At 38.1% G+C, this 16,742-nt stretch overlaps 1 protein-coding gene across 2 annotated transcripts in view; it reads left to right on the top strand.

The window, feature by feature from the left end:
• Positions 1–15,882, top strand: part of SEL1L3 (SEL1L family member 3) — a 37,879-nt gene extending 21,997 nt beyond the window's left edge. For both annotated transcript variants that reach the window (XM_075148874.1, XM_075148875.1), the window contains exons 14-24: positions 53–115; positions 2,279–2,455; positions 4,084–4,211; positions 4,855–4,938; positions 7,311–7,401; positions 7,511–7,595; positions 9,767–9,876; positions 11,171–11,298; positions 12,969–13,071; positions 13,167–13,239; positions 14,592–15,882. In XM_075148874.1, the coding sequence (XP_075004975.1) occupies positions 53–115; positions 2,279–2,455; positions 4,084–4,211; positions 4,855–4,938; positions 7,311–7,401; positions 7,511–7,595; positions 9,767–9,876; positions 11,171–11,298; positions 12,969–13,071; positions 13,167–13,239; positions 14,592–14,758 (1,209 nt within the window). In that variant the 3' untranslated portion in view covers positions 14,759–15,882. The remainder of the gene's footprint in view (positions 1–52; positions 116–2,278; positions 2,456–4,083; positions 4,212–4,854; positions 4,939–7,310; positions 7,402–7,510; positions 7,596–9,766; positions 9,877–11,170; positions 11,299–12,968; positions 13,072–13,166; positions 13,240–14,591) is intronic.
• The last annotated feature ends 860 nt before the right edge of the window (positions 15,883–16,742 follow it).

The raw sequence follows: 16,742 nt of genomic DNA, 5'->3' as shown, positions 1-16,742 counted from the left end.
GCCTATATTCTGTATTTGTAAACAATGATTGTTTCACATATCCATTTCCTAGGGCCAAGGTGTGAAAAAGAATACAAAACTTGCTTTGGAATTGATGAAGAAAGCAGCAAGCAAGGTAAAATATAATAAATATTTTATTGTAAAAGTCCTATGCCAGGGCTAATAATAATGAACTCTGATTTATATAAAATACATATTATCATAATGCTGTGTAAATACTAGTTGCTTCTCCCAGTGTCTTCACCATGAATGGTGAAAGCCTTATTTTCCCATATGGGAAAATGGACCACTCAAAATCAGCCAAAATTTCTATGGGAGAAAAAGAATTCTCTCTACTTACATCTTTTGGAACCTGATGATAGGGTGAATAGTTCATCCAGGACTATGTTTTTGCCTCATGTTCCTAAGCATTTTCTTCTAGACCATAGTGATCTCTCCAGAGTCAGGTAGAGATAACTGCCATCTTTGAAAATCCATGCCAGCAGGCTTTGCTATAATAACAGAGCTTCTTTAAGTTGTAACTTAATGAAAATGAATAAAGACTGAGGTCTGGATTGTACTTCCGCAGTCTGCATTGAGTGATGGTGCATTCCTGCAGCACAAGAGCTGAATGCAGAATAATGGTGGCTTCCTGTCCCACCACCCCTGAGCTGTGGGGGTTTATGGCTAGTTCTCTCTGCGTAGAGTTAGAACTCCTCCAGGGGATGCTGGTGACTGGAAAAAGACTGTATGCATTCTCTCTAGCCAGCTTTTCTCTACTTTGTGGAGAAGACCTGGATGTCCCAAAGCCTTGTTTTTTCCATAACGGGGAAACATTGACAGGCACCACAGGGAAGAGGAGCCTCACTCCATTTAATGATCTAGTACAGTCAGATTACCCAGGCCTTAGTATGCTGCCCAGTTATACTACCCAGATCTGGTCCTTAGTATAAAAACAAAAGAGTACCTAGATCTTGAGTACCTTGCTAGCTCTAGAACCAGAGCTAGTTAAATTACTGACAATGACAATAGGACTTCACTGCTGACCACCATCAGAAAAGAATTGTGCCAGTTCTATCATTCCTTTGAAACAGGAGAGACTACCTGTTCTACTGCCTGTTTGGGAAAGGCTTGAATAAACTGAGTGGTTTTCACAGTGTGATCAAAATTCCCTTGACTCAGGATCTGAGGAACAGATTCCAGGAAGCATCCTAGGGACAACAGTTTCCTTACTCTCCTTGAACCCAAATACTTACATTTTTATGCTCTGGTGCACATTTTCTATACGAAAATAACACCATAATTATTGAAAAATTTAACTGCTTTTGCATTTTAATGGGTAAGCTAGTAACACTGTTCAAATCTGAAAGCAAAAGGAATCCTTTTCCAGAGGGCCTTTTTAAGTGCCAGTAGTATGCAGTTCTTTCTACAGAGATTATAGAAGGAGACTGTGCAGTGTAGAAGCCAACAGTAGCAAGCAAATAACTTGTGTTTGTGCACTGAGATTTTTTTAGGTAGCTTTTACCTTATGTCACTGTTTTAGCATGGTTGCTATTAAACATACATTATAAAATAAGAGTAAATAGCATGTTCACGTTTATTGGTACAGAGTAATTTGAACTGCTGGCATACTTACAGCCACCATATGATCCACCAGTTTATGCAAGGAGACGGTGACTCATTGCAACCAAAATAAAAACTGTCCCAGGAAGATTTTCTCCTCTTGATCCATAATTACTGATGCAAAGATGCAACTTAGTAATAGCAGGTAGCACTATCTTAAGCAGATCTGTATGGTGTTGATCAAATACATTTTGAAAACAGCATCACAAAGTTGTGTGTTCATTGCTTCCTCTTTATTCTTAGGGAAATGCTCTAGTTTAAAAGAAGAGGGTTTTTTGATTGCTAATCCTGTCAACCAGGTTCTGGGAGTTCACAAGAATAGGTGTCCTATTTTGGCTTTGCAGAGGAAACAGGTGAAAAACGGTTGCAGTTTGTTCTTGTCAACACGTACAAATCTGAATGCAGACACGGCTGAGACTCTATAGAACAGACGACACTGGAGTCTTATTCCTTGCTCTCAAATATGAGGCCACAAAGAAGAACAGCGTGAAAAAAGCAAGCAAACCTTTATATCCCTTAGTCCCAGATCAGTGTAATTTTGGCTGGATCTTTGTGCCAGGCATCTCGATAGGCAAGTTCACAAGAGCACCCAAAGTAGAGCAGCAGGTTGGAACTGCAGAGTGATCCAAAGCAGAATCAAACGTGTGACCTGAGATTGCTCTTCTCCTTCCCTAAGGGCTTGCCCCAGGCAGTGAATGGATTGGGATGGTATTACCACAATTTTAAAAGAGACTACAGAAAAGCAGCTGAACACTGGTTAATTGCTGAAGAATTGGGAAATCCAGATGCATCGTACAACCTTGGTGTCCTTTATTTAGATGGGATTTACCCTGGAGTACCTGGTAGAAATCAAGTGAGTAAATATTTAATAGTACTATTTCTTACATATGGGCCCAGTTTAGAAGTTTTTGCTTCATTCTTGAGACCGCTGTGTTCACTCTGAGTCAGATTTTGATACCTTTTATCACAAAGAAGGGTGTTACTGGGGAATTCAGTCAGATTGCTTAGAGAGAGATGTTACTTAAATATCTCAGTCATACTTATGTGCATGTGTTTGTGTTCTGGTAATTCAGAAACAAAGCAGGTGCAGGTTTAGCTCCAGGGACTGCCTCTGCTTTCCTCCTTCCAGTGACACCGGCCAGGGTGTGTGTACTCTCACATCATGTGACCCTTTCGGTTTCCCTCAGTTTTAGATTGGAAAGGATATAGGGAAAAGAAGCTTTCCACAATAGATGAAAGCAGCAGAACCTTGTCCCTGAACTTGTAATCAGCTATGCTACGTTCACATGACTTCTGTGAACCTTCAGGCCAGACCTCCATATGTAACTGTTTAATATAGTCCTGATAAACCGCACTATTTTGATTTGTCTTTTTGTGACATGGTCCATTTATTTAATTTTGCACATGTCAATGAGAAAAGTTATTTTCCCCTAATAGGAAGGGCCTACTTTGTTTATATTTCTTTTAATTAACTTTGCAAAAAATGCTCTGTGTAGGTAGTTCACGATTGACAGCACAAACATAGTGAGGTAGGCTGTAATAAATGCAAGCAGACCTTGGGCTTGGAGCTAAAAGATGTTTCCAGTGTGGCCTTTGAGTTCTGAAATCTGGATATACTCCAGACAGCAAGCATTTCTGCTGCCAACAGCAGCAGTGCTCACCAACACATGCATTTGACAATCACGTTTTCTCTCCCCGGGGACGAAAATACACATTTCGGAGTGGACTGATTATAAGAGTACGCCTAGAAGTGCCCAGGTTTCTTTACTCACCAAAGCCAAGGGAAAGAAGTACTTTGATATGGCTGTGATGGATACTCTGAAGTCCCTGCTCACTCACAGAAAACGTATATTGATGGTTAAAAATTTCCTGAAATAAATTATTTCAGGCTGTATGCTGCTTTGGTTTACATTACAGATTACTGTTTCTGAGTGTAAAACATGGAGAGTCACACGGCCCTCCCGCTTCTGCGGCCCTGGCCCTGTCTACTCAGCCTGTGCTATCTTTTATAAACCAGTTTCAAAGGCTTGAGCGCTGTGGTTGTGCACTGCTGGACATACTGAGCACTGCCACTGCTCCCCAGCCTTCACTTAGGCATCACCAGAGTAAAAGTCCCGTTCTGTTTCTCTTCTCCAGGATTCCTTATTAATCTCCCTACTAGCAAATAACTAATTTTGCTGTTGTCAGTGCACAGAAGACTTGTATGCTACCAGGTGTTAGTTACACATTTAGACACTTTTCTATTTGAAATTCAATGTATTACCAGAATTTATGTTTTTAAAAACCTTTTTCCAGCCTAAACTATTAAAAAGCTAGAAGAAAGGAATTCAGTTCATCTAAGTACATTAAAAGTAGTTATACTGGCTTGCCCTCAGTACCCAATTGCCTCTTTTAATTCATTTGATGAGATGAGTCCCGGGAAACAAAACTCAATAAACATTAGTAATGCGGAGTTGCTAATTGTGTCTTGTTTCTTCACAGACAGTTGCTGCACGCTATTTCTATAAAGCTGCCCAAGGAGGACATATAGAAGGGACTTTACGATGTTCTCTGTACTACATCACAGGAAATATGGAAGACTTCCCTAGAGATCCAGAAAAAGCTGTAATGTAAGGAATGAAACCATTTGTTAAAGGAGAATATATTTCTGGTTTTTCTGGGATTATTTTGATTATTCGTGATTTTTTAAGTCCATAGTCTAAATATCTTGTACTTCATGGTGTTTACCTCCTCGACAAAAGGTTCTTCTGCAGTAAAGTTTGATCCACATGGATATGTGCATTATTTAAATGACCAGTAGATTTTGAGAGATGCTGAGTACTTTTAGTACTTTTTTTTCTGGAACAACTTGGAGAGGTTGTGTCTAACGAAGCCATGCTTATTTGATTTTCAAGAAATATCAGGCTCTGATGTTGTAGAACTGGTATTTTGCATCAAGAAAAAGACAGATAGTTAGTTATAGCACTTGTTAACTTATGTTTGTTTTCTTAAAAAAAAAAAGAAAAAGAAAGTAATTTTGCCAAGAAAAAACATAGGATGTCTCTGATATGCTCATGGAAATGAATGGACAAAATGTTCTCAGTCAGTCAACAGTTACAAGACTGATGCAGCAATTTCTGTGAAATCCCATAGTTTGCCTTATGGAAGAAGTCAGAAGGTGATTCCATATCCTTTTGTGTCCTTTGAGTCAGCGTGAGTTGGGATAACGTTACTGGAGCACAGCTGTTCATTCTTTATTGTTCTTCCCTACAGCTGGGCAAAACACATTGCAGAGAAGAATGGCTACTTAGGTCATGTCATCAGAAAAGCTCTCAATGCTTATCTGGAACTTTCATGGTATGTTTGTTCTGTTCTCTTCAAGTTCATTTTCTATTTTTCACTTGCTTCATAGCATGATAAAGTACTTAACATTGGGCCATCACCTCAAAAAAACCACAAATAGCAGCACCACTGAAATCAGTAGCAAAATACCCATTGACATAAAGGGAAGGTGGAGTTGACTCGAAGCATAATTCAACAGCACTGACAGAATCAAGTGAAAAAGAGGGAGTTTGTAGAGTGAAATACTGTTGTATCTGCTGTCTGTAATTTTCATCCCATAGTACTGTAGCGTGTAATGTGCACTGGATTAGCTAGAGGAATGCCTTTCACTTTTAATATTCCCTCTGTTCCAAAAACCATGCTTTGTTTTCTCTCTTCTGTGTAATTCCATGTCATGAAAACTCAGGCTGCTGGATTAGATTTGTTCTTTTTTAGTATATGGTTAATATTATCTTTTCTGTAAAGTACAATAGGAGGCTATCCAATGGGCCAACCAAGAGGTTTCACCAGGTTAATGCTCCATTTTTGCAGCAACCTGTAGGCATGAGCATCACATACTGTACGTGCAGGCATCAAATCATCATATGTGATTAAGACAATGGCTCGTTTAGTCCTGCAGCTTCCCCCTGCTAGTACTTAATTAGTGCTTCAGGCTTAGGAGAACTGTCAGTGGACTGTTCTGGAGTAACCCGTTCCTAGAAGAAGTTTCTTTTTGTTCAGTCCATCACAGACATTTCTCCTGAGACTTGACCTCACTTTTCAACACTGGAAAACTCTCAGTTAATGTTTTTGTAGTATGTTTGGATGTACAAGCCTCTGCAGCTGGCTCTGCATACAGTCACATGAAAGTCATGTGCATGTGACAGGTAGAGCATTAAGATCCCAGAAGGTCTGGTCTCAACAGCTAGAAGGAAAAATCTGCTGGAGTCCCACTTGAGATGCCAGTGACTGGGAGTGTATGGGTAGTTACTTATAAATACTGGTCCTAGTCATCTCTGGTTTTAGGAGTATGTTCATGTTGAAATCTTTGCTTCTGAATATTTCTTCATGGATCTTGCACAGGTGTAAATTGTTACACTGCCAAGCAGCCCAAGTAATATGTGTTCCTCAATCATTGGAGTTAGCAGCCACGTGTTTTACACACCTCTTAAGTCATGGTAGTTTGATCTTCAGAGACTGATTTAAAGGCCTTAAATGTAGTTTCTTTTTTGAATTGCCCTTTGAGACTTAAGGATCAGAGGAACTAACTTCCCAGCTTAGGTATCCTGAATTCCTCCTGTGGTGCCAGGTCTCCATTGTCCCAGATGTTTTTACAGGGCAATTACAAGGAAGAATTTGTAATCTTGCAGAAGCAGTTGGGAAACAGGAGGTTACACCTGCTAATTTTGTAGCGGCAACTGCTTTCACAAGTTTTCACAGTTTCTTTGCTTAAGCACCTACTCTTGAAAACAAATGCATATTTAACCATATTTGCTTCCAGTTAAACAAACCATTGAACCCTGAAACTTGCCATGGTTTTAGCTTTGTGTTGTAGAGAAAAATCACTGGAAGCCTGACCCTTTAATAAGAAGCTTTAGTAGGAAGAGGTACACCAAGTGGTTTTTTTATCTTGTAATTTTAAAGCCAAACACATGATTTAAAGACTTCCTCTTAATTTTGAAGGCTTAGTCTTCGTAATATTGAGTAGACGAGAACATGAAAGAGGTGCTATCCTTCTCATGAGCAGTGCTGTACCAGTGTACTGCAATACTGAATTGCTATACTGCAAATGTAAAATTAGCTTTTATTACTTGCTTTACAGTCAGTGAGATGCCTAGAGTCCATGGAGGGACTGAGGCTGTTATTTTATTCACACAAATATAATGAGAGACAATTCCTGTTCCAAAGAGCCCGTAGTCTAAAAAGACAAGACAAAGAAGTCATAGAAATAAAAGGGTAAAGCGTTCCAAAGAAGTACTCAGATGAATGTCTGACAGATATATACACAGCTAAGTTAATTAAAGATTTTTTTTAAGTGGAGGAGGTAAGAGTCTTTTAAGAATGTTTTATCTGAAACATTTAAATAGATAATTGAGCTTAATATCAATTCAACTTTATCATCAATCTTGCACTTAGAGTAAATGCACACTGGAGCCAATCTAGCTTCAATGCAAGAGAAAAAACACTGCAAATTCTTGAGATCCAGCATGGCTTGTTACACCAAGCATTGCCAGTAGATGTAGCTGTTGCATGGGTTTGACAGCCCTTGCTTTTAATCCTTGTACCAAAATTTTGCTCTTAGGTGATTTTATCAATTTATTTAGTGTTTGTTTTTTGTTTTTTAACTATAACTAAAATGCATGTTATTTTTGTTAGGTTTTTCACTAATTGATTTTATCTAACGTTAGGCATGAAGCTCTGCTGCATTACGTTTTAGCTGCTGAAACTGGGATTGAAGTGTCACAGTCAAATTTAGCACACATCTGTGAAGAAAGACCAGTAAGTAAATGTATTCACAACTCATTCTCCTAAAAGGAGCACTTATTAATAATAATGTGATCCTAATCTCTTATATGTGATATGAATGGATCAATTATTTTCTTTCCAGGACCTAGCAAGGAAATACCTAGCAACTGATTGTGTTTGGAGATACTACAATTTCTCTGTTTCTCAAGTCAATGCACCCTCATTTGGTATGTATAAGGAATTCTTTCTGAATTTTAATTTTACCTTTTTTTTTTAATAAATTTCAAAAACTACATTTGTTACAGCTTCTATGTGAGTGAGCAAGTTAAGGGAAGAGTAATCCCTGCTTATATATTTCCTTTTTAGTGTTTTGGTAGGAATATTGGAGGGGAAAAAAGGTATTTTAAGTGTTGTGTTTCAACACAGCTTTTCTGAGAATTTCCTTTTTATGGCATAAAATGGGTAAAATTTGAATAAAATAAAATCAAAAAGCTAAACCCTGAGAAGGGGCTAGATATTTAGGAGCCTGAGTAATTGACTCAAGGTTTAAGAAAAAAAAAATAGCAGTAGACTTCAGAAGCTCATGCTGTTTAGTTTATCAAAGAGAAAATCCAAAAGCAAATATACTTGCGTATCATAATTGAGTCATGAGAAACTAATGAAGGCTAAAGGAATCCTTATCTAATTTATTATGAGTTTTTCTGTGAGGGTACAGAGTTTATCAGCATTGGCACAGCTTACCTTGGGGAACTAAAGGATTCTCTGTTTAAAAAAAAAAAAAAGCCTTTCTGGAAGAGAAGGTTTATTTACATATAAGTTGCATTCCTCTGGCCTTAAATTTTACTACATCCGTGACTTTAGTGACTAAGTCATTTTGGTACTTTTGAAAGAGTTATTCAGTATTTGAAAACATTGATCTGATTGTCTCACAAGAAGGTTTAAGTACTTTGTAATAAGCACGTGGAAAAGTGGAGTGTAAAAATAATTCAAGCTATTCATTTAAATACACAGCAGCATGGAAACTGAATACCACATTGATACAGCCTGAAGCCACAAGAGCTGACAAACCCTGTTGGCTTTTGTGAGGAGTTTGTAGATGCCTTAGCAAGGTGCAGTTTGGATGACCCTTTGGCAGATCCACTAGTACAATCTTATATTAGAGAAGCTTCTGAAGGTCAGACTCATGGGCCGAGACTGTGATTCCATTCAAGTAAAGGAGAGAAGACTTGCTGGCTTCAACAGGGGAAGGATTTATTACTTTATCTCTTCCTCACTTGAGTAATCTAAGGGGAGTTTTATCTCAGACCCCTCTCTGCAGTAGTGGAGGATCAAATCCCCAGTGTAGGGCCTGGGATGGAGGTTCTAACCCTGGCAGCAGAGATTCCCAGGGCTACGTTATTAGTGCAACACAGGGTGACCTCGAGGCCACTGCCTATTGCGGGAGTGCTCTCCGGGCCAGGGCTGGAATGATGCAGTTGGTATGGTTGAGGGGAACTCTCTTCTTCATGATTCACTACAGCGTTCATGGCCTTCCACTCTGCATCTGTGCTAGCCTGTCCTTGTATCTTTCTGCCTTTGCTATTGGGTCAGTGACCGACTTGCTTCCAGGAAGACCTCTGCTATAGTCCACTGTAAAAACAGGTGGGATTTCTAGGTAGCTGCCGTAGACGCACAAGGCAAGGTGTAGAAGTGTTTCAAACCATTGGGGGAAAGCTTAGGTCAGGTAAGTGTAGACATGGTCATGGGAGTTTTTAAACCTTTAGCATAGATTAGCGCAATGTTATGCTTACTCCTGTCTGGGTCAATGCCTGCTCTGTTGACACATTTCATTACTGTGCAATATCACAGAAAGATGTTTGTAAAATATTTGCTGGGCTTTGCTTCCTTCTAGACCAGGAAAATTCTATACCTATCGTTGTCCTGGGTTGGGTTGGATTTGAAACTAATGAAATTATCATCAGCATAGTTCTGTAATTTTTCAGCCACCATAGTGACAGGTACAGAACAAGCACTTAGACAGCATGTTTTTAAGTCTCATCATAAAAGTTAGTTAGGGCTAACCTGAATAATAAAGTTATAGGTTGCCCAAAGACAGATTCAGTAAGTGAAGAAGGAAGACAGTGTTAAAGTCTCTAAGTCTTAGTTTTTGTAAAAGCAGCAATATCATTCACTAAATTCGTTAAAGAGAAACCATGAGAAATTTCAGCCAGGATAAATATTTTCAGTAGTCGGTCTGATGTAAAGTAGCCACAGAGACAACCAGAGAGAAAGAGTACCTTTTTTTTTTTGTAGTATGCTGCTTTAAATAGAATTACTATTAACTTCTCCATCACAGTAATAGTTGGTTAATTTTATCTCTACGAATACTTAAGTGATTTGCTACTGGTTTCTTCCACAGCTTACTTGAAGATGGGTGATTTCTACTACTATGGTTACCAGAACCAGTCTAAAGACCTTGAGCTGTCAATGCGGATGTATGCACAAGCTGCATTAGAGGGAGATTCACAGGTCGGTCTGCAGATGTAATGTGTTTATAAAAAAACATCAGAGTTTAGAACAATCTGAGGATTCACATGAGACTACTTATTCTGCTTGGCTACATCTGTGCACTGAAGAGACCTGCTAGAATAAATTATAATTATTTCAAAATGCCATGTGAGTCAGTAGTTGCTGTTTCGTGATAACAGAAGGTAAACTTGGCATAGATGGGCAGTCCTAGAATTAGGCTGTTTTGAAAGCTAAAGGTGAATGGCCCAATTCAGTGCTACCCTACCTTGACACAAAATTGATCTGTATTGCTATTTTTGCTCCTGCAAGGGGAAGAATTAATAGATTGCTGAGTTTTATTCCAGTCCTACCCTCTGCTATTTTAGGAAATAAACAAGACGACTGGTCCATTTCCCTTGGTATATTGAGTGACTTCTAGAGTGAATTTTGTTCACTCCACCAACAAAAGCTTCATCTTAAAATGTTTTATAATGAAAAGATACACCATGTCACATTACCAAAGACATGGAGTGTTTCAACACTGAATGTCCTGCCCTCAGACTCTCCTGAAACATCCTGGGTGCAATGTTCTGTTCTCCCTGTCCCTATGACGATGTCCCCAGACAGTATCTTGTACGTGAATTTATTAGAGGTAGCATAGTTGGGTTCTGTTTTAAGGATATTGGGACAAAACATTACTGCTAAACTAGCAAAGGAAAGAAGAGAGGCATGAACAGTTAATTTAAAGTATGAAAGCCAAACTGATGGGGAATCCTGTAATACATCTCCTGGGTGTTCATCTTTATGGCTCTGAAAAGACATAGGGATGCCTAAGACTTGTCAAAACTGCAAGATTAATGATTTAAATTGTGTGGAGCAAATTTCTGGGCTCGGTTTCACTATTCAGACTGCTATTGATGTGTAGAGCTAGGTGGAGGGGAATTAAATGGTAACAGAACAGGAATCCATTTCTGCTTTCAGTCTGTATTTCCCTAGTCGATAAAAGATTACAGTGTGATGTGGTGGCTGTGTTTAAAGAGCAACTAAAAATGAGAAAGCTCAGATCTTTTTCCAGATGGTTTCTAAGAAAATGGTGTCACAACAAATGAACGCTAATTCTTTTGCATTTTCAGTATTTACCTGATATATGGTTGGGAGAGAAGGCGCTTGTAATTATTCAGTGAAGATCACATTATACTAAATGAATTTATAGGAGGCAGTTATAATTATTTAGATACTTCATGCTTACATTAGACCTTAAATATACTTGTGAAAATCTAATGGTTAAAAAGTGTGTATACTTTTTTATCATTAGGGTTTCTTTAATTTGGCCCTTGTCATAGAAGAGGGCAACTCCATACCTTCCTACATTCTGGATCACTTGGAAATTGATCAGGCATTGTATTCTAGTAATACTTCACTTCTTCTGGAACTTTATTACAGGTGAGTCTTTTTCCCCCTTAATCAACATCATCTGTTTTCCCACGTGAGTAGCATTTACTCTGGAGAACAGCAATTCCTGTAATTATTAACTTTGTTCACTTGTATGATTTAAGACAGGTTAAGGTCAACATGCTTGAAATGCTTAAACTGCCTAAATATCTTTCAGTTTATGCCTGTTTTGAGAGACCTGATTGTATGTGGTTACCTGAAACACCAGGCACTAGATTTAATGATCCAGGAGCTCTTTTCCAATTCTGTATGTTTAAGTCCCTAAGTTAGGCACTGACAATTTGTATACTGTACAAAACAATCTTTTAATGATAAGTATAGCATAATTTTAATGTGGAATTTAAAAGTATGTAACTGGGGTAATAGCAGTCCTTCCTATTTATTCTGCAAAGACGTTCTAGCCTGTTTCTGCTCACACTGTGCCCCAGAGCATCCTGGCACAGATGTTGTGGCACAGAATATTAGATATGTGAGAAGGTTACAGGTCTGCTGTCTGAACTGCCTGCGCCAGCACTGTTCATGCGCAAACCACCTAGAGACCTCTGGTTCCGGTACAGAACTTAGATTTCCTTTACCTGGGTAAAGCAACATATGTTGAAAAGCACACTGGGAGTGGGAAGCTTACACAATATTTGGTGGATTTGTGGAATTGCCTTTCAGACATTTAAAGAAGGAAGAGTTGACTGTTTATACATGAGGCTGTGAACCAAGAATGAGTGGTTTATCTTCTGTTTTGCTACTGAGTCTCGTGTGACCCAACAAAAGTGGAGATACCAACATTAAAACCTCATTTGTCAATTCACCAATAATCTATTGAAATTGTTCTTCACTGCAGTCAGCCTGAACTTGTACCCTATATTACCTCCACTTCACAGGAAATTACCGGTCAGATAAATAGGGCTTCTGGACCAGCTGGTCCATCTGGGATTGTAAGCTTGAGTCTGAATTCTGCCTTTGCTTGGGTTGAATCCATCTGCTTTGCAGTGAGGATAACTCCAAAGCTGACAGCACTGCAGGGATTTTGCAGCATCATACACTTTTGTCCAGAAGGGCACGTACTTTTACACACACACCTCCCCCCCCTCCTCAGCTTGGTAGAAAAGAATCAATTGTAGCTTAAAATAGGTGCCTGTCATTTAGCTGTCTAAGCTCCCCTAGTTGGTGAAGTCCTAACTGATGGAACTGAGAAGCAACTCAGCTCACCCCACAACAGATATCTCACAGCTAGTCAGCTAAAGCACTCTTTAAGCTCTGACTGCATTATGTAGTACTTCATTGTCTCTAAAGGGGGTTTAGGCACAGACAACTAGATTTTGTACGTCTAATCTTGAATCAAGTCCTACTGCTGTTGACTCACATTAGTGGGTATGACCTTGTACTGTGACTGCTTGGCAAGGGTAGCCTGGATGCTTAGACCCATTGTTGACTAATAAGAAAATAAAAATACACTCCTAGGGTAAGGTATTCTGTGCTTAGTGAGGTTAATCTGGTATTCCTATGAATTTTTACTTCACCATCTGTGAGATAGATAGCGATAATAATATCTGCTTGTTTTTCTGGGTTACTGAGGTTTACTGCAAACCCACTTGAGATTCCCAGATGACAGATGACACAAAATTGTAAAGCAGGACTAATTAGTTGTTTTAATCTTCTTATTGTAGGTGCTGGAATAATAGTAACCAAGAATCAATTAGTCCATGCTCATTAGCATTGCTTTATTTTTACATGAGAGTTTTCTGGAACAATATTTTACAATCTACTCTGGTATGTATTGCTCCTTTGGTACATGCACAGTTCATTTGGAGCACTACCTTGGCTTTGCACTGCTCTAACACATGTTTTTAAACTTACTGTCACAGATCTACTTCATGGGAACCTTTCTTTTATCGGTTCTGGTTGCATTTGCAGTGCAGTATTTTCAGTCTTTATCTGGTAAGTATTTGTCTAGTAAAACTGAAGAAAGAGGAGTGATCTTTTTATTTCAGTAAAATTTTATTTCAAAAATAAAAGCAGGAATTCTAGATTTGGTAGAGCTACCTCTGGACAACAACTTCTTTGACATGCAAGTAATTTTTTGATCATTGAAGAGGGATGGATGAAGTGAGGCATAGGTTTAAACCTGTTGGTTTCTGGAGAATTTCCCTTGATAAAGGAGATTCTTAATAAAAGCATTAACTGCAGGAGATTATGACCGGAAATAAGATATTATTTCCCATGTCTCGACATGCAGTATTGTTAGAGTAATTATATGACTTCGATTTCATATGTTATCTCTGCAATACGCAATGAGACTGTGGTCCCTGTTTCACATGAATAGATCCATTCAGATACAAGGTGGGAGAAAAAGTGAGGTTCAGAGAGCTGGTGCATTGGAGTAACTTAGGAGGAGGCAGTTCAGCCAGTAACAGAATCAGTAAATACATTCAAATCAGCACTTGCAGACTCCTCCTGTCCTAAACTAGAAAGGTTTGCTGTATGTTCTCTCTTCTGCTGGGACAGAGAATACTAAGGGACAGAAAACCAAATGCCAGACTTCAGTCACTTAAAAATCCCATTGTTTTCTCACCGTATTGAAAGAGATATCAGAGACAAAACTACATTGCTCAAGAAAGGGGGAAAAAACCCTACTATCACATGCAAAAATAATGAGATATCATTTAAAAAGCATTGCCAGCTTCAACCAAGTGTTTCACTTTAAAGTGCAAGACAGGATCTTGATCGGGAAGTTGTGAAATGAATATGACCAATTATGAACAGAGTTTCTTCCATTAAATACATTTTCTTACGTTGTGGTTTAACCCCAGGAGACAGCTTAAATACTGTATTTTTACATATTATTTATTTATTAATATATTTACATATATTATTTTAGTACTTTCTGTACTAAAATACAGAAAAAATTACTTTCCACATTGACAACCCACACCTATAGGGAATAGTATTTAAAAAAAAAACACTAAATATAAAAAGATTATTTGAATTTTATAATTCCTAGATAGCATTTAAGACACGTAGCTGTGAATAATATGCTGACTATGGAAATAATTCTGAAACCCTGCTTTCCTTTCTTACTAGCTATAATTGATGTAACTTGGAAATCATACTACTTATGTACAAAGTATATAGTTAAAATTACAGATATTCTTCTTTCAATATTTCATAACCTTTGAGTATTATCGTTATATTATGATTTTATATCCACATGATATTTAAATATTGATAAATAGACTTCCTAGACACAATGGGGTCTTTTTTAATCATTTCTTTTGCTGTTTTTCCTGAAGCCCATAATTCTCCTGGAACAAGATCAGAACCACCGTCAGATGAACATTCTTCCTCAGGGAATAGCAATGAGGATGCTACCAGACTAGTACAGCAAGATGAATCTACTTTTTCAAACGATTTAGCACAGCAGGATTCAAACCCTCAGAATCCTCTTGTTACGAGCTGAAGTGTAGTTTTCTTAAGATTAACATCCCATCGGGAAGATGGAATATGAACAACTACAAATCTAAGAACTGGCAACCAACCCTATTAGTGGCATTAATAATGCAGTCCAACAGCCAAAATCACCGGGGAATTCACTGATCTAATTTCTCCACTATAGAGGAAAACCACCTCTACAATTGGAGTGAAGCTCCAAACAGATAATGCAGATTATCTCACCATACCCAACACATGATCATACTGCATTTCATTGAAGGACCGGAAGAAAACATGCAAAATCTTTGTCTAATTGAAGAATGAGCAAACCTCCCACTGGTTTTGATGAAGAAATTTTACTCACATACCTAGTATCTTATTGAATTGTCTTTACTGCATTTCAGCTTATTTTACTGGTGAAGTTATCAGAATTTTCCAAGTTGGAAGCATGGAAATGATACAAAAGTGAAACCCTATCACCAACACTTTCCAAGTTCCGTGGCACACCCGCCAGGACTTCAGTACGTGCAGTGATAACAATTACTTTTTCGGCATTTTTTATTCCATCCTAACTCTTTGATGTGAAAAGTGTTTTGTTTTGAAAGGAAAACACCAGGAAGAATTGCAATATGTTCATAACATAGTAGTTCTGCTGGCTAACCCTTGAAATGTCAAAGTTTCACCAGTGTCAGCAATTCCCTAGGGGTCACAACAGTTAATGTTTCCCACTCTGCCAAAGAAAGTAGCATTCCTAGTGAATAAATAAAAGAAAATTTAAGTGTGAACAGGTGACACAAAGTGAAAGAACAATTTATTTTTGGATTCTTATGTAGATAACATTGGAAAGGATTTATTTCATGTTCTACAGTAACTCTTAGAGACACCTGTTTAAATGAGAGTTTATTTGGTAAACGTTAGATGGGATATATGGATAATAAGTATGGAGTGCAAATGCCTTCTGTTTGATTTAAGGCTGTCAGGTAAGTGGCTGTAGGAAAGGTCTGACCTTTAAAGCAGGCGTGCATCCACCTCTGCAAAATAATGTTGATCACAGACTATGAATTGCATCAATCTATGCATTATTGAGGGTTAAATCCACTCTCCTTGCACTACATTATTTACTCTTGTAAATAAAAATATTTTTCTAATTCAGCCTGTATGTGAAGGATTTTTTTTTTAAAGCACCTGCCAGATGAAATTCTCTCATCATATCATCTTGCTGTAGCAGATTCTCAAGAACACTATTCAGGTGTCTGTTTTCTTAGCTTCAGATGGGACAATCAACCTTTGCTTTCTTTGAGGAATACAGTGTTCTCACAGAGCAGACCTGGAAGAGTTTTTGTTTTGTTTTTCAATCAAGACATGGGATTTTTCAGTAAGAAAGGAATTAATTAAAAGGCAGGGGGGAACAAACCAACAAAACAAAAACCCCAAAAACAAAATCTTCAAGAGAGACACATGTCATCAGGGTATGTTTCTCTTGCAGAAAACTGAAAATTTAAAAGTGTGCGGAGAAGAGTTGATATTTTGAGACAGCAGTTCCATTGAGTAAGCAAGGAGGAAAAAATCCAGATGGGGGGTGGGGGTTTCTCTCCACATATGTAATAAGAAAGTGAATTTTGTGCCACATTACTGATTTTTTTTCATTTATTTGAGCAAGAACAGTGCAAATAGAGTACTTTTTGTTCTTAGTAGGGTTGTATATAGAGGCCATGTAACACATTTTGTTGTGCTTTTTATGCATAGCTTGGTATTCCTTTCTGCTAAGTATTCTGAAGTGTAACAAAGGAGCTTCACTTTTACATCCTAAACAGTTGTTGACTTGCAGAGATTATGCAGAGGTTTTGGTATCCATTGCAAACGGATCACCAGCATTTTTTGAGTCTGTCTGAAGTTGCAAAGCCTTGTGCGGCTGAATTTGGTTATATCAAATTCCTTAACACAAATGTATGGATATTTTAAGAATCCTCTCAACTTTTTATATTTATCACTTAATAAAAGAAAACAGTGTG

The sequence above is a fragment of the Calonectris borealis genome, chromosome 4 (assembly GCF_964195595.1).
Source record: "Calonectris borealis chromosome 4, bCalBor7.hap1.2, whole genome shotgun sequence".
Classification (NCBI taxonomy): Eukaryota; Metazoa; Chordata; class Aves; order Procellariiformes; family Procellariidae; genus Calonectris; species Calonectris borealis.
This window is presented reverse-complemented; position numbering and strand designations above follow the sequence as displayed.